General features: G+C 42.5%; 1 protein-coding gene across 1 annotated transcript in view; it reads right to left on the bottom strand.

The window, feature by feature from the left end:
• Positions 1 to 18,324, bottom strand: part of LOC138952716 (uncharacterized) — an 81,567-nt gene that overhangs the window by 35,515 nt on the left and 27,728 nt on the right. The window contains exon 19 of the mRNA XM_070324423.1: positions 6,507 to 6,591. Coding sequence (XP_070180524.1) covers positions 6,507 to 6,591 — 85 coding nt within the window. The remainder of the gene's footprint in view (positions 1 to 6,506; positions 6,592 to 18,324) is intronic.

Here is an 18,324-nt window from a genome sequence, read left to right as displayed (position 1 = left end):
CCCCTTTCTGTCACGTCAAACTCCACATGAGCATACCTCAACCACGTGTAACCGTGTGCCGAAACACTACGATCACCTCGGGAAGCGAAGTGCAATCAAACAGGATTGAAAATGTTAGGGCTAATTTCTTAGCCCTATAAAAACTGTTATGCAAACCCGAAGGTTTCCATGAACATAGAGACAATCGGAAACCACCAGACCCCATCACAAACAGAATTCTACAATCCACTGGTGTTGACTTTTAAAGGCCAACAACTCGGGTGCAGAGTCTGCTGTGAAAGGAGCAGTAGCCTCCCCTGTCACAATCGCCCCCGTTTGAAATGAACTTCGTCCCGAAGTTCCGAACCGGGGGACCACTGTCCATCCCAAGTTCGCAGAATGGGAACAGCACGAAAATGTTCAGTGGTCATATTATGCCATTACCTGAACATATCATGCCGAGTCCCAACCCTGCTCGCAGCGCCAGATGTAACCGTGTGCCGAAACACTACGATCACCTCGGGAAGCGCCATTACCTGAACATATCATGCCGAGTCCCATCCTGCTCGCAGCGCCAGATGTAACCGTGTGCCGAAACACTACGATCACCTCGGGAAGCGAAGTGCAATCAAACAGGATTGAAAATGTTAGGGCTAATTTCTTAACCCTATAAAAACTGTTATGCAAACCCGAAGGTTTCCATGAACATAGAGACAATCGGAAACCACCAGACCCCATCACAAACAGAATTCTACAATCCACTGGTGTTGACTTTTAAAGGCCAACAACTCGGGTGCAGAGTCTGCTGTGAAAGGAGCAGTAGCCTCCCCTGTCACACACGGAACAAGGGCTCGAAATACGCGGGTTTCAAGGTAGACCTTCGTTCACCGTTGAAAGAGAAGTGCTATAGATCAATGTCGGTGACACTGTTAAAGACTTTGGTCACGTGCGGGTGTGACATTTGACTCCCTTCTGTCACAACAACAGTGTTGTTTCCAGGCCACGGTCTTCGGTCATTTAAGCATATGTTTTTGATCTGACGCATTGTTCTGACCCAAAGCCGGTCGAATACTGACTCAGCAAAAAGACATAGGATGTTTTCTGACACAACGATTTTTTGCGGCCAGGACATTTGGACCTAAATATGTTTTGAATCCAGGTCCAACTGGCCAATTGTCCTTTAGCTATGTCTGGGAAAAACGCTGCAGATCAACTGACATCCCCTGGGATGCACCGAGAGAAAGGCGGAAACGAAAAATCGACAAAGCTATTATCCCAAAAGCGGCGTATGGCTGCCTGAATGGCGGGGTAAAAGCGGTCATACACGTAAAAACCCACTCGTGCAAAAAACATGAGTGAACGTGGGAGTTTCAGCCTATGAACAAAGAAGAAGAAGAAGAAGAAGAAGAAGAAGAAGAAGAAGAAGAAGAAGAAGAAGAAGAAGAAGAAGAAGAGGAAGACAAAGCTACACAGAGCTACTGCGTACCTTGCTTCCAGTCTACAACATGACTAAGTTGCACGTGCAAAATCTCATCACACGACGTGACATTCTGCGTGTGTTTAAATTGCCGTTTGTTTGTTCCGGGGCGTACCCCCGCACAACATGTTTAACTTTCTGAAAGAGATTGAGAGTTTTAACAAGATTCAAAATATACAGATTGGTGTCACTCTGACACGCATGTGAAATAATTTTGTAAGAGAAGGCCAAGAAGTTAACAGAGAATCAGATCGATACTGAAGTTGTCTCGCATACCCCTCTGTGTTCTCGAGACAAGAAACACCAAATAGCAAAAAACTTTGTTTGTTTGTTTGAGGTTTTTTTGGTAGGCGGTTTTAGGTTTTTTTTAAAGTTTTTTATTCGTTTTGTTGTTTTTGTTGTTCTTTGTTCTATTGTTGTTTTATTGCTGTGTTTTGTGCTCTGAAGTGTGTATTGTCTTCTCGGCGTTCAAAACAAAAAAACACACAATATTTCCAGTTCATTCGGAAACAGCTGCACTGACGGGGAGGTGAAGGCGGAGATGGAGGAAGGTGTAAGAAGAAGCCATACCCGGTTAATACTCCCTGCGGGGGCGACAGACTACTTATAAGAAAAAAATACCCCGTTAGCCCTGTCTCGGGTACAAAGCCATCCTGGATAAGAGAATATTTTGCACAGAGCGGAAGAGAAAAATCCCCTGTGCGTTTGTGTGTTAGGTGAAGTAATGAGCCGCGCTAACCACCTCCCGTCAAAGTCCATCAGGCTAACTTTGCTCTACCACCTGTTTGGCAAGACGAGGGATTTGCCCGGGACTGAACAGGTTCGGAAAATGAAACGAAAGAAAATTGAAGAGAGGGTGAGAGAAGGGGGTGGGAGTGGGGCGGACGGATGGATTGCGGGAATGAGGCTGTATAAGCGAGGGGGTGGGGGGGGGGGGAGACGGAGAGAGAGAGAGAGAGAGAGAGAGACGGACAGAGAGAGAGAAAGAGAGAGAGAGAGAGAGTATGAGAGAGAGAGAGAGAGAGAGAGAGAGAGAGAGAGAGAGAGAGAGAGAGAGAGAGAGAGAGAGAGAGAGAGAGAGAGACGGAGATAGACGGAGATAGACGAAGACAGAGGCTAACAGACAAAGACTGAGAATATGTTGGTTAGCATTGCAAATGCGAGCGAGCACCTATCTATCCATTAGTTTGCCAGTACGTCTGTCAGTCCTTCCGTCCTAACGACTATCTCGCTGTCTATTTGTCTGTCTGTCCGGGCCCTTCATTTGTCTGTCCATCCGCCAGTCTGTCGTTGTAAGTGTTGTGCACGTGTTCGCTAAACGTTCATGGCATTGACAGGGGGAGATTATCCTCATCTAAAGGTAAAACCCCTTTCCAATCAGTTCGCTAAACCTGTTTGGGCTCGTCACGGGATTGAAGCAAATTGAAAGGTACATGTGGAAATCCCTAACGTATAGAAGACAGTCTACCTCGTGATCTCAAATTCTTCTCTCATCTTATATATTCGCTCTCTTCTCCACTGTCTAAGTTGGGGCTATTTCAAGAAAACGCAAGTCTGCCTGGGTTAAACAGTTCATTCACACTCACGAGAGCACATGCACGCGTGCGTAAGTATACACGAGAATCATCATGCATGTACAAACGCATGCAAGCACACATGAAAATACGCACGTTTTAACTGGTAAACGCACACACGCAGTCTTTGCAGACACACCAAAACGCTCTCTCTCTCTCTCTCTCTCTCTCTCTCTCTCTCTCTCTCTCTCTCTCTCTCTCTCTCTCTTTCTCTCTTTCTCTCTCTCTCTCTCTCTCTCTCTCTCTCTCTCTCTCTCACACACACACACACACACACACACACACACACACACACACACACACACACACATGTACTCTCTCGTCAGTTTCCTCTGTCTGTCTGTCTGTCTGTCTCTGTCTGTCTGTCTCTCTCACTGTCTCTGTCTCTGTCTCTCTCTCTCTCTCTCTCTCTCTCTCTCTCTCTCTCTCTCTCTCTCTCTCTCTCTCTCTCTCTCTCCAAAAATGCAAGTACTTGGGTTCATTACCGGTAAGTTTTACTCTTACTCTTGCGTTCTAAAGTGCATTTCTCAAGAGAAAGAATCAAATAGATCTGTTAATTTCACCATTCCTTTTCAACACACGTGTTTGCAGTTCCTCTATTACACAAAGGAGAAGCCTCTTCTGTTCTCTCACATTCATCTTTGCTCTTTCAAGACGACCCTGCTTGCAAGAAGAGTGCCTTTTTCAAAAGAACTCTTCATTTTCATTTTGTTGGAATCGGTTAAACAGAAATACGTCCCTTCAATCAAATTAGAACATGGTGGGAACATATCTGTATCTAATAAGAACTAAGACCAATATGAACAGTACTTATTACTGATTAACGAATAATTGTCTGTTATGCCCACACAGGACGCAACAGGACGCAAGAAGACCCTACTTCAGAAGTATGACAACGCAGTTTAGTTATTGTATATGTAGTCCTTTCAGCAGCAAAAAGAGGAACATGCGTTTTCCGCCAGGACTTTCACTTCCAAAAGAAATTTGAGAGCCTGTGTCAGCAGACCTGTCCACTAAATGTATCTGAAGACGAAACACGTTCTTACGCAGAAACTAAAGTTCCTTTTGAAAGGTGAAGTCCGGTGTCAAGCTACTCAGTGATTTATTTATACATCCCTCCATCCATCCTTCCTTCCCTCCACCCTCTTCTTCTCTGCTTGCGACTCTGACTCCAGACTCGCAAAACGGCCAGTGTAAAAACAATGGCCTCAGCATAAAAGATGTCAGCTCCGTATCCTTCGCCGATCCAAATAATTGACAAACGTTCGTGAAATCGGTAGTTCCTAACTACCATCACATTAGTGTGTTATGAAGATGGGTTGATACGCCTTTGACATGATTTCCACGCCATGTGCCCATGTGCTACATTTATCCCAACTTGCTTTTAGAAACTAGCCTCAAAGTATCTGCTTTGCTTTCAACTTGGATACGGCGTCGCTCAACGATGGCCAAAGAGACATTCCAACGTCATATTTTCTAAACAATTATGAAGCTGTGCGACCATCTAAATTCAAAGGAATGATAACCAAAGCAACTGGCAGGGACATGTTTACAATACTGGGTCAGAACGGCCAATAATTTGCATATCATCAAGTTGTGATCAGTTGAATTCCAATGGCGTTGTCCTTGCTGTGAAGGCTCTCCTTCACTGAGCCCGAAGTCGACTTCACGAAGACTTCACGAAGTCTTTCTTTATCTTCTGAAAATTCAGTGCCAAAGCTTCGTGCAGCCAGTTTCGTGAAGAAGACTTCGCGACGTCGAAATCGCTTAATTAATTTGAGGCTATGATGTCATAGGGGGCCCGGTAGCTCAGATGGTAGAGCACTGGACTTGTGATCGGAAGGTCGCAGGTTCGAATTCGGGCCGGGACGGACACGGGTCAACTTTATGTGCAGACCCAGAGACGGAAGCCATGTCCCACCCCCGTGTCATCACAATGGCACGTAAAAGACCTTGGTCATTCTGCCATAAGTGCAGGTGGCTGAATACACCTAAACACGCAGACACCTGGGTAGCGCGACTCCGTTGCTGCTAGCTTTCCACTGGGAGGAAGCGACCCGAATTTCCCAGCGATGGGACAATAAAGTAATGAAAATGAAAAAAATGAAATGAAATGTTGGCTTATTCGACCACTAATGACTAAAGATTCGGCGTATGACATCTTCAGAAATTCCTATAAGATAACTGGCAGTCTTTCAAGGACAATAGCTAAAATCGCTCCAAAGAGGATCATGCGCAGTCTTTAGTCAGCCGTTTGCACAACTGCCTCCACCACCATGTACCACCACCACCGCCTCAACCAATCCCCATCACCACCACCACCACCACCGACTACCACCACCATCATCACTATCACCCGTGAAGACAAAAGTGGGCATCAACATCCAGACCCACCTGCCTAAGTGAAAGGGGAATTGAAAATCCGAAAGGCGACCCCGAACAGGACTCCGGGAAGAAATTAGCCACCGGCATCCACTTTAGGGGTCCCTGCATCCGAGACTGCCAAGGAGGGCAGAGGAGAACTACGGGGAGAGAGAATTTCTCCTGCTTCGTTATGTCATTAGCGCCAGCGTTAGATGTCCTAAATACTGCTCTTCACCTGCGCTCTTGTCTTCGCTGCGAAACCCTTTCAGAGTCAGGGGGGCTTCGTAAACTGTTTACTAACACCTGTTTGGGCCTCTGCCTCTGTCTTGTGCCGTCAAGCCCTCTCCTCTTCTGGATTTTTCTGACCAACACCGTCTCATCCCAGTGCAAAATATCCTTAATGCGCGCTATTCTCTCACCTGCGCCGTAGTAGGTTTTCCATGCAGAAACCAGCTGACAGAAAAGCGCAATACTGTCCTCCGCGCCCTTCAAGAAGAGCACAGTCTGTTGCGACGCTGTCTTTCAAGGTTCTTGGCCAATGATTTGAGGGTGCTTTCACAAGCAGGCTCTTGTTGCTGCCTTGCCTTGTTTACTTCAACTTTGAGATAAACAGTTTCTGAGCAAAGAAATGAGGAGTTTAAGAATGGGGAAGTGGAAATAAGAGGGGGAATGGGGAGAGGGGGAATGTGTGTGTGTGGGGGGGGGGGGGGGGGGGGTGCGAGATAAGTGATTGTCGAGGGCAGGTTTCCACTGAGGGAAGAGGGTACCAAGATTATAATTATTCACCGCTACATCTGTGAAGGTACCAAACAGGTAATGAACGGACACCCTTTAAACCAAGAACAAGCGTCGCTATATATAGTTCATGTGGTGCGCGCGCGCATGACGGACTAGATCGCACGCACAAACTATAAACACACACAGACAAACCCTGACACACACAGACAAACCCTGCACACACACACACACACACACACACACACACACACACACACACACACACACACACACACGCACACACACACACACACACACACACACACACATGTGATTGGGGCCCAGGACGATCAACCTCTTAAACTGGAACGACAACAGAAACAGAGCGTACTCACAAAAAGACAGTTGACGGGGCTGTGGTTAGCACGCTCAAAGACACGCTCACACATTCCAGTAAGGACGTCCGTCATGCGAATAGTCCTGCAACAATCAAAAACATCAAAACTTGACTAAATGTAAAAATCAATCAATGGCTTACGTTGATCGATTACAGTAAAGGGTAACATAGAGTTCAAATGACCCGAAGACACTATTTTTCTCAATCAAGCAATAGTCATAAGCATATGATTTGTTTTACTTAGAACATTGTCACTACAGGTTTGGTGAACAGTCGAACCCCCCCTCCCCCCCCAAGACACACGTGTACCTTCCATCCCAATTTATAGGACTCCCTGTTTTCTCAGATTTTCTGTTTATAATCTCTGTACAATCATTTACCCCGATTTTAAGACTCCTCCTCTTAAGTCCTGATTTTCTGAGGTTTTTGAAGACACACACACGGCGTACTTGTCTGATTTTCTACCGCAGCGTTAGAAGGGCTTAAATGAAAGAATCACAAAAGCAAAAGCACACAAACAATCGGGGAAAAAACAAACATAAAGCCATAAAAAGAGCTAGCAAAAATAAGCCACAGAGATAATCCCTGTGCAAAACAGACTTTGAATTGATTCAAGGTGTTCCAGTTCAGAAGCATTAATCGACAGTGACATTCCTAAACTGTCCCTCCTTCCCGGATCCCAGACCTGTTGATTCCAGAGCACCTGTGCCAGCAATTACCGAACACTTGCGCCTGGCATTGAACAGGAACGGCCCCAGTTTGTAAAGGTAAGTTCCTTCCTGTGGGTTTCATTTTGTTTTGAGGACACCCGCTTTTAAGATCTACCCCTCCCCCTTCCCTGCCCACCCCCTCCTCTTTTGAGACCTAACTTTGTCCTGATTTTTATTTGTTATCATAATGTTTGTACATTTTTCGCCGTTTTAAGAATCAATCCCCGCTACCTAACCCCAATCCCCCTTTAACAGACCCAGTGTTTGTTGTTCTTAAAAGGGAGTTCCACTGCCAATCACCGTAGGTCCATCCAGGTATTCACCTACGGTAAGAGGATCCTTCCATTCGGGCACATAGCTAAAGCCTGGTATTAACTGAGTGAAGTCGACCTCGCCAAGTCTACTTCACGACGCTCGCTGCACAAAGCTTTGGCACATTGAATTTTCGGCAAAAAGACTTCGCGAAGTCAACTTCGGGCTCAATTAAGGACGGCCTTTAACTGACACCTATGTCATTCTGTGAAGTGATTCAGCAAGAAAAAATCATTCTCTACACATGCCGACATGTTGACTTTTGGTATACGTACAAGTGGCAACAATGTGATCTTTTTTGAAGTAAAAGCATGGACAGATCTAGTGGTGTACTGTGATCGTTTACTACATGAGACAAAAAGGTACCTCTCAGATGTCTGTTTCTAATCTTGTTTCAACTGACTTTGGAATTTACACCACTAAACTTTGCGGACCTGTTGCATCAGTTGGAGAATTAACACTATTTCGACGTCGTCAGAGTCATGGAATGTTGCCGTCACTCATTTTAGACAGCTTTTCCACAGCAGAAGGCCAAAACTGATTTATTTTTTTTAATAATGAAATAGTGTTTATAATCCTGGTAAGGATAGACAGATACAAGAATGTTAAATCATGTATTGTCCATCTTTGTTTTTAAGAATATTTTTCATTGAGATTGATTTTCTTAGTCTAAAGCACACACACAAAAAAAACATCGCCAAGAATCGAGTTAAGCTTAAATTCCAGGACGACGACGATTTACACCGGAAGGAAGGTGACTTTAATGCAGCGAGAAAAGCGTTTTCCTTTTAGCCCTGGAATGGATCCTACAACCAAACAAAACGGTGGGCAACAGGTAGGCGTCAAAGCCGCCACAGCCACGGGCCACAAAACACACAGGACCGCCAGACCCAGCAACACCCGTCCGGGGAATGGAACCCCAGACCCCTCGGGTTGGCCGTAAAAGGGGTGTGCAGGAGGGCAGGTGGTTGGCCCAGACAGGTAGCACAGGGGGTGATGTCTGAGGTCTGAAGCCACGTGGCCACGCATACCTGGCGGGACTTGCCAAGTTTTGAAAGGGTGCTGTCTTGTGTCATTGCCTGTGCCAGACCCCTAGCCATGCTTCTTCCTGTCTTTATTCTTCCCCTTTCTTCGTGTCTTTTTCTTCCCCTCTTCATAAACAAGAGGTCTTAGCTTTTTATTTGGTGTCTGCAAGGTTGTCTGGCGTGAGCTTCGGCGCTTCTGTCGATGCCAGAACCACCAATGCTAAACACCACATCCACCATTCCAAACCTCAGCAGAACATGGCCCAAGACTTCACGGTATTTGAAAGATGGTCTGGCAGAGAATTCAGGCAGCTGCAGCTCCATTTTCCACCTCACTCACAACACACAATAGGACAAGTTTTAGGGAAAGGGTATAGTGTAAGATATCACTTAAAAGTAACTACAGAAGAAAGAAATGAAGAACGTAAGTGGGCCTATTCCAGTGACTCAAGTTCGTCACCTTTAGCCCTCCTTTGCCCACGAATTACTCGCCGCCAGTATCACTTAAAAGTAGAAGAAAAAGTGAAGCCATTAAGTGTGCCTATTCCAGTGACTTAAGTTCGTCACCTTTAGCCATCGGTTTGCCCATGATGACTCGCCGCCAGGGTGTAAGTGTACAAGCAAGGCGCGTGCGAGCCTGAACCTTTGCCCACGTGAGTGCATATTTTAAGGCCCGGGTGCTATGCCTGACGCGCGCTTCAATTACCACCCAAGCCCCGAGACATTTCCCGCGGTAACAAAAGTCACCTAACTTGTTTTGAAAACAAAAATTAGCCGCATCTCTCGCCGAGTATAAAAGGTGATTTATCCCAGCAGAGCTCGCAGTCTGTCTTTGCAGGGGCATTCCTCGCGAGATTTCTTTGGCACTTGCTCTGCCCCCCCCTCCGAGATTTTATCTCTTCACAGACTTGACTTCCGAGGTTGCCTCCCCTTCATCAAGCCCTTGCTTGCCTCCCTTTCATCAGGCGCCAAGACAGAGAGGGACGGGCAATTGTTTCCAGCGATTAAAGCCAAGCCACTGACGTTTGGGGCTGACGGTGCTTGACAAACCCTCGCAGCACCTGTAGTTGCAAATGCAATCCAACACGAGGAATGAGAAGACACAAAAAAGGTCTTACTGTGCTTGCTACGGGCCTACGACGTACCCGTCTTCATTCTTCATAGACCAAAGTGCTTTTTTGGTCAATAAAGGCAAAAAAAGCAACTCTCATGATATTGGAATTAGTGTCCACAGTTACAAAAACTATGTTGGACATGATGGGGTATTGCGCTAAATTCACCTCTCTTCCGTCCGCTCCTTTACAAACTATTCAGTTATTGTCATTTCAAAAAGAATCAAATAGTTTGATAGTCAGTAGCACCTGGCAGTTCTAGTTTTATCGACTCACGACTGATTGATGACGTTATAAAATAAAACTCAACAATGACGACATGGGCTCACAAGAGAACAACGTAGGACCAAGAGACCTCAATTGAAACGTTTTTCTGTCGTACGTATACCTGGGGGCTGTTTTCCAGGTTCTCTTGAATTCTACTGTTAATTCATTGTTGATTTTCGTTTGTTGTACAGCGACATCGTAGGCTCACGAGTGAACAATGTAGAACCAGAAAATGTTGAGTATACACAGTCTCTGGCAGAACCAAGTGTCACGCCAAGGAGTAGTGTATTCTCGATTCTCTTGAATTTCCCTTTCGAGTGAACGGTGACGACCAAGCTGTCTTAATTTTGTAGGTATTCGTGTCGTGCCAGCTAACTCTTGTCTTGCTTCTCTTGTACTTTAACTTTGATATCATCTGAGTTTCTTTGAGTAGAATGCCGTCGTAGGCAGTCACACGCAAACTACGTAGGACAAAGCCGTCCTCGTTTTAAACAAGTTGTGTTGTGTCACTGAGCAGACTTTTATCCTTGCCGCATCATGTGTTACTTTGTATTAATCTGAGTCTGAGTACAGTGACGTCGTAGGCTCATTAGAGAACAACCGTCGTAGTTCTAACCAAGAAGTCCTCATCAATTTAACAAGTGGCGTACCAGAAGGCTCTTTTCTTGCTTATCTTTTTTCTGGATTTCTTAGAGCACTGTGACGTCGTAGGCTCACGCGTACACAACGTAGGACCAAGCAGTCCTCGTTTTAAACAAGTTGTGTTGTGCCAGGAGGCTCTCTTTTTGCTTCTCTTCAATTTCACTTTGAATTTCTCTCCGTTGATTAATTCCTGTCTGCAGGCATGTTGAAATACACCTCTAAAAGCCTCTCTCCTTTCAGCGAGAGGAAGAGATTAATAGACTGCAAGCATTTGATGTTGCTAGCGCATTCTTTTAACTCAATTCTCCTTTGGCTAAACAAGAGAACGCAAGACAAATTACTGCTGCCTCTCTTCTGGTAAACAACGGCTCTCTCTCTCTCTCTCTCTCTCTCTCTCTCTCTCTCTCTCTCTCTCTCTCTCTCTCTCTCTCTCTCTCTCTCTCTCTCTCTCTCTCTCTCTCTCTCTCTCTCTCTCTCTCTCTCTCTCTCTCTCTCTCTCTCTCTCTCTCTCTCTCTCTCTCTCTCTCTCCTCTCTCTCTCTCTCTCTCTCTCTCTCTCTCTCTCTCTCTCTCTCTCTCTCTCTCTCTCTCTCTCTCTCTCTCTCTCTCTCTCTCTCTCTCTCTCTCTCTCTCTCTCTCTCTCTCTCTCTCTCTCTCTCTCTCTCTCTCTCTCTCTCTCTCTCTCTCTCTCTCTCTCTCTCTCTCTCTCTCTCTCTCTCTCTCTCTCTCTCTCTCTCTCTCTCTCTCTCTCTCTCTCTCTCTCTCTCTCTCTCTCTCTCTCTCTCTCTCTCTCTCTCTCTCTCTCTCTCTCTCTCTCTCTCTCTCTCTCTCTCTCTCTCTCTCTCTCTCTCTCTCTCTCTCTCTCTCTCTCTCAAGAAAGGGTGTAAAAATCCCCAAAGTTGGTCACAAGACAGTAAAGTACCGCTCCTTTACTAAATTTAACGAGAACGCTTTTCTTGTAGACTTAAGTAATTCTTCTCTCTCTGATGTTTATAATTATACGGATCCTGATGATGCAATAACACACTGGATAAATGTCTTTACAGAAATATACGATAAACATGCCCCGTGGAGAATTAAGAGAGTCAAGCAAATAGTAAAACCTAAATGGTTTGATACTGAATTACAAGATGCTATTGGCCATCGTGATTTCTTAAAATCAGTTGGCAAGGAAGCAGAGTATAGAGAACAGAGAAATAAAGTAAACTCACTTAAACGAACAAAAAAGATTAAGTACTTTCATGACCTAGCGTCATCAAAGCAAAATTCAAAGAATATATGGAAAGCAATAAATGAACTTACAAATAAAACGATTGCAAGTCATTCAAGTTGTGTTAAGGACATATCCCCTGATGATTTAAACACGCATTTTTCTAAAATAGCTGAACAAATTATTACAAATGACAAATCCAATTTGAACAATTTGAAAGTGTTAGAAGAATATTGTGAGTCGAAACAAGTTTCAAGTCAAGCGAATATTCCTCTACTTACAGTACCTGAAGTTTTTTACGCACTTACACACCTAAAGCAAACAGGCTCCCGGGGAATCGACGGCCTCGATGGTAGGATTCTTAAATTGTCAGCCCCTGTAATTTCTGAAACACTCACTTACCTTTATAATCTTTGTTTAGACAAAAATTATTTCCCAGTCGCCCTGAAACAGGCTAAAGTCATTCCTCTGTTTAAATCAGGTGATAAAAAAGACCCATCAAACTATAGGCCAATTTCAATATTGTCTGTTTTATCAAAACCACTTGAAAAACACATTAACAAACATATTCTAATGCATCTTAACCAAAACAATTTACTTCACCCTAAACAATCGGGTTTTAGAGCTAACCATTCCTGCCATACTGCCTTAGTTTCTCTTGTTGATCAATGGCTGGAGAAAATAAACGACAATGAATTCTGTGGTGCCATTTTTGTTGATTTTGCTAAAGCCTTTGACGTTATTGATCACACGTTATTACTGAGAAAATTTGCATTGTATGGCGTCGGAATCGAAACTGTCAAACTTATTAGTTCATTTCTCACCGGCAGACAACAGACTGTACTAACAAACGCCTCGGCGTCGAGCATGCAAGAAGTAAAATACGGTGTACCACAAGGATCGGTTTTAGGACCCCTCCTCTTCTCTATATACATTAATGACCTCCCCCTACATATTCAAAATGTATGTGAACTTTTTGCAGATGACACCACAATTCACTCCAGCAACACAAATGTAACTCGCTTATCAGAATCACTTCAAAGGAGTTTAAACCAGTTGACAGAGTGGACTGAACTAAACCATATGTCTCTTAACCCACAGAAAACCAAATATATGGTCATAACAATAAGACAAAAGCGCCAGAATATTTGTTCAGCTGGTCCTGCTTTAATGATAGATGGTGAAATAGTGGAAAAAGTCGACCATCACAAACTGCTGGGTGTTAATATCGATAACAACTTGTCTTGGTCAACCCACATAGAGCAACTTAGTAAAGTGGTGTCTAAGAAAGTGTATCTCTTATCTAGAATTAAACACTTCCTGAACTGCCAAACCAGAAAGTTATTCTTCATTGCTCATATTCAATCTGTTATTGATTACGCATCCACTCTATGGGACTCCGCAAGTGAAAATTCCTTAAAACCACTCAGCAGATTACATAAAAGAGCGCTAAAAGTAGTATTACTAAAGCACACTACCCTCACAGAGTTAGACTACATACATTTAGGGATCTTACCTCTAAAGTCAAGACTGCTTTTTAACAAAGGAATCTTTATGCATAAAATTATATCCGAAACTCTACCCCAAACCATTTGTTCAAAGTTCTCTTTGAAGAATTCACACCACCTTATGAAATTTAACACTCCTCTTCCTAGGATAGACTTATTTAAGTCTAGTCTAGTTTATTCAGGTGGCCGTCTCTGGAACGCTCTTCCGAATGCCTTACGGGAAGCTACCAGCACAGATTCTTTCAAAAACAAATATATATCCCATTTAATGAAAATAGTATATTCTTGATTGTTATGTCCTTTGGGACACAGTCACTCACTTTTGATTTATTGTTTTGTTCACGAAATTATGATGTTCTGCATAATATCCATTGTCTTACAGAGTTGATGTACTATTGCATAGTATTCTGACTCTAATTGACTTGCAAATTTTTGCTTTGCACCTTGTCATGAACATTTATAAACTACAATGTTTCATATAATGCACTTATGTACATAAACTTATACTGTTTTACTAATTATGTAAGTATGTAGTAGTAGTTATTATAGTAGATTTAGTCCCTCTTTAGGGCGAGGGCCAGATGCAAAAAAGTATACCAATGCTTATTCTGTTACCCTCGTAAAATAAAGAATTGTCATTGTCATTGTCATTGTCTCTCTCTCTCTCTCTCTCTCTCTCTCTCTCTCTCTCTCTCTCTGTCTCTCTCTCTCTCTCTCTCTCTCTCTCTCTCTCTCTCTCTCTCTCTCTCTCTCTCTCTCTCTCTCTCTCTCTCTTTGTTCGCCTTATGCTAACCTACCAGGACAATGATACAAATTAATTCGTCACAAAATCACAGTGCCGACTCCTGGCAAGAAAGTCAATGAAACTTGGTAATTGTCTAAATGTAGGGACGAATGAAGCGTGGCTTAAAGCCTAACAGGGATACATGCAGAGAAACGCGAGAAACACAAGTGGAGATAATACAATTTTGCTTTGCCAGTCCCCATCAAGAAGAAAGATATACGTAAAACAGATCCGTTTGCAGAGGGGCGGAGGTGAATTCAATTAACACGTTGTTTTCTGAGAGAGAACAAATAATTGCTAAAAGAGCATTTGACTCCGACTCAAGCGTTTTAATACGCATCCACTTCTCCCCGAATTTCCTCTGAAAGATGTTGTTGCCTGTCTGAGCATGAAAGACAAAAATCCAACAGGTGAAAACCGGAAAGTACAAAACGAAAGGTGATTGTGCCTGCGGGGCCTTTTTACATTTAGTCAAGTTTTGACTAAATGTTTTAACATAGAGGGGGAATCGAGACGAGGGTCGTGGTGTATGTGTGTCTGTCTGTCTGTCTGTGCGTGTGTGTGTGTAGAGCGATTCAGACCAAACTACTGGACCGATCTTTATGAAATTTTACATGAGAGTTCCTGGGAATGATATCCCCGGATATTTTTTTTCGATAAATACCTTTGATGACGTCATATCCGGCTTTTTGTAAAAGTTGAGGCGGCACTGTCACACCCTCATTTTTCAATCAAATTGATTGAAATTTTGGCCAAGCAATCTTCGACGAAGGCCGGACTTCGGTATTGTATTTCAGCTTGGTGGCTTAAAAATTAATTAATGACTTTGGTCATTAAAAATCTGAAAATTGTAAAAAAAAATAAAAAAAATTATAAAACGATCCAAATTTACGTTCATCTTATTCTTCATCATTTCCTGATTCCAAAAACATATAAATATGTTATATTTGGATTAAAAACAAGCTCTGAAAATTAAAAATATAAAAATGATGATCAAAATTAAATTTTCGAAATCAATTTAAAAACACTTTCATCTTATTCCTTGTCGGTTCCTGATTCCAAAAACATATAGATATGATATGTTTGGATTAAAAACACGCTCAGAAAGTTAAAACGAAGAGAGGTACAGAAAAGCGTGCTATCCTTCTCAGCGCAACTACTACCCCGCTCTTCTTGTCAATTTCACTGCCTTTGCCACGAGCGGTGGACTGACGATGCTACGAGTATACGGTCTTGCTGAAAAATTGCATTGCGTTCAGTTTCATTCTGAGGGTCGTGGTGTATATATATATGTGTGTGTGTGTGTGTGTGTGTATGTGTGTGTGCGTGTGTGTGTGTGCATGTGTGTGTAGTGTGTGTGTGTGTCTGTCTGTCTGTCTGTCTGTCTGTCTGTCTGTCTGTCTCTGTGTGTGTGTGTAGAGCGAGTCAGACTAAACTACTGGACCGATCTTTATGAAATTTGACATGAGAGTTCCTGGGAATGATATCCCCGGACATTTTTTTCATTTTTTCGATAAATACCTTTGATGACGTCATATCCGGCTTTTTGTAAAAGTTGAGGCGGCACTGTCACACCCTCATTTTTCAATCAAATTGATTGAAATTTTGGGAAAGCAATCTTCGACGAAGGCCGGACTTTGGTATTGCATTTCAGCTTGGTGGCTGAAAGGCACAGTAAGCCTCCCGTAAACCATCACAGATACGGTCAGGCTTTTACACACAGTACAAACACCCTTTCATTTAAACACTCACCGATTGAGAACATCCTAGGTGCCCTCCGTAAAGAGCGAACAATTTTCAAAGAATTTATTTTTGCGTGGTTTATCTTACCCCTGAGCCATCGTGAACCCGTGTGATCCAGTTTCTCTTTTTCACAATGTAGTCGTCAGTTAGTCATTTGAATGCGACTCGATGTGAGCTTATCTACAATAGCACGTTTTTATGCACGAAACAAACGGCTGTGGTTCACAAGAACTCTAGCGATGGCTTTTGACTGTTGAGAGGAACGGCGATATGCATAAACCATCGTCTGCTACGACCCTTGCGTGACCCTGCTTCCGGGCTTTTCTTTATTCAAACTTTCACAACTTCGAATTGTACTGATCTTGTCTTGATGAAAAAAGAATTTTTTATGATTAAAGAATGTTTGTGTAACAAGCTGTCAATTTATTATTTAGATTTTAAAAGTTAGGTCTAGCGCAAAAACGCACCACGGTCCAAAAACATTCTGATAATCATCGATCCACGGCTATGGCCAGTTTACATCGATAGAATGAGACCCGAAGGGGAGTAACTCATTTTTGACCTGAGTTCTGGATGGGTCCAAAAAGTGTTCGAGACAATCTGCAAAATTAATTTTTTAAAAATTGCTCGCTCTTTACGTAGGGCACCTAGGATGTTCCCGTTTGGTGAGCGTTCAAATGGAAGGGTGTTTGTACTGTGTGTAAAAGCCTGACAGTATCTGTGATGGTTTACGGGAGGCTTTCTGTCTGGGCGTGATTTCCGGTATTGAATATTCATAACAGCCGTCCAGCACCAAAACGAGGCGCCATTGTTGTAGAGGACCAAGTCCACGAAAATAAATTCTTTGAAAATTTCTCACGCTCGACAGAAAGCAGCCAGGATGTTCCCGTTCGGTGAGCGTTCAAATGGAAGCATGCTTGTACTGTATGTAGACGCTCGGGGAGCTCTGTGATGGTTTACGGGAGGCTTACTGTGCCTTTAAAAACTAATGAATGAGTTTGGTCATTAAAAATCGGAAACTTGTAATTAAAACTTTTTTTTATTAAACGATCCAAAAACAATTTCATCTTATTCTTCGTCATTTTCTGATTCCAAAAACATATACATATGTTATATTTGGATTACAAACAAGCTCTGAAAAATAAAAATATGAAAATTATGATTAAAATTAATTTTCCGAAATCGATTTAAATTTAAAAACAATTTCATCTTATTCCTTGTCGGTCCCTGATTCCAAAAACATATAGATATGATATGTTTGGATTAAAAACAAACCATGTTTGCCTGTGTGTGCATCTCGGCTATCTTTATGTTTATGACATTTCCGTCCGCATGAGGTTAAGCTGACCGTGTAATATATAGAGAGAATTTCTACATGGCCTGTTGTGTTGTACCAGATTTACACGAGTATTTTTTTTTAAATATTGAACTGCGAGCGAACTTGTCAAATCCAAATTTTGGAAAACTGTCTTGAAAACCTGGCTTGATAACAATGTATGTATTGATGATAACTTATTTAATCCGCTTTTATGGAATAACCAATATTTTGTTTATGCTGGAAATGTACTGTATTTTGAAGATTGGGCAAGAAAGGGTATTGTTAGCGTATATGATGTTTTACATAGAAAAGAGTTTGTTTCCTATCAGTTCATTTGTGATGTTTTAGGAAAATCCCCACAGAGAATTTTGGAATATAACATGGTTCGTGCTGTTGTAAATGTTATTAATAAGATGATGCACGGAAAGGAAGAAATTGATTTGATGGATATCCCCTCTTATCGTGGTAAGAAAGTACACAACGCACAACAGTTCAGAAAAGAATTAGTAAGCAAGAAACTTGTTGAACCGGAAGCAATTGGATTTTGGAGGAGGAAATCTAATTATGAAATTGACAAGAAAGATTGGATGATGAGTTTTGAATCGGTTAAAGAGACAAGGCTACGAGTATTACAATGGAAATTACTTCACAATATTTACCCCACAAATATTATGTTATGTAAAATGAAAGTTGTGGAAGACAATATTTGTTTACACTGTAGTAATAGCATTGACTATATAGAACACTTTTTTTTCTTTTGCCCAGTGGTGCTTGAGTTTTGGAAACAAATTGAATTATATATTTGGGTACACTTGGATAAACAGATAAAGTTAACTGTGCATGAAATCATGTTTGGAGTTAAAAATCGAAAAATGCATGCAACTCTGTTGAAAGAACTAAAATGCATAATTTTGGTTGCTAAAATGTGCATAAGTATTTATAAGAAAACCAAGGCTTCAATGCCTCTTTTTGTTATCTTGGAAAGGCAACTGCAGATCAGAAATATTTATTTCTGATTAAAAAGTTCCAAGACAAATATTTAGTAATTTTTTTTTAATAAAAACAAGTGTAAATGTTACCTCCAACCCCCTGACCCCCCCCCCCCCTTTTTTTCACTCTCTCTCTTTCCCTCTCTCTCTCTCTCTCTTTCTCTCTCTCTCTTTCTTTCTATCTCTCTCGCTCTTTC

The sequence above is a fragment of the Littorina saxatilis genome, linkage group LG17, assembly GCF_037325665.1.
Source record: "Littorina saxatilis isolate snail1 linkage group LG17, US_GU_Lsax_2.0, whole genome shotgun sequence".
NCBI classification, from domain to species: Eukaryota; Metazoa; Mollusca; class Gastropoda; order Littorinimorpha; family Littorinidae; genus Littorina; species Littorina saxatilis.
The sequence above is the reverse complement of the archived record's forward strand: the minus strand, read 5'-3'. Positions and strand labels throughout refer to the sequence as shown.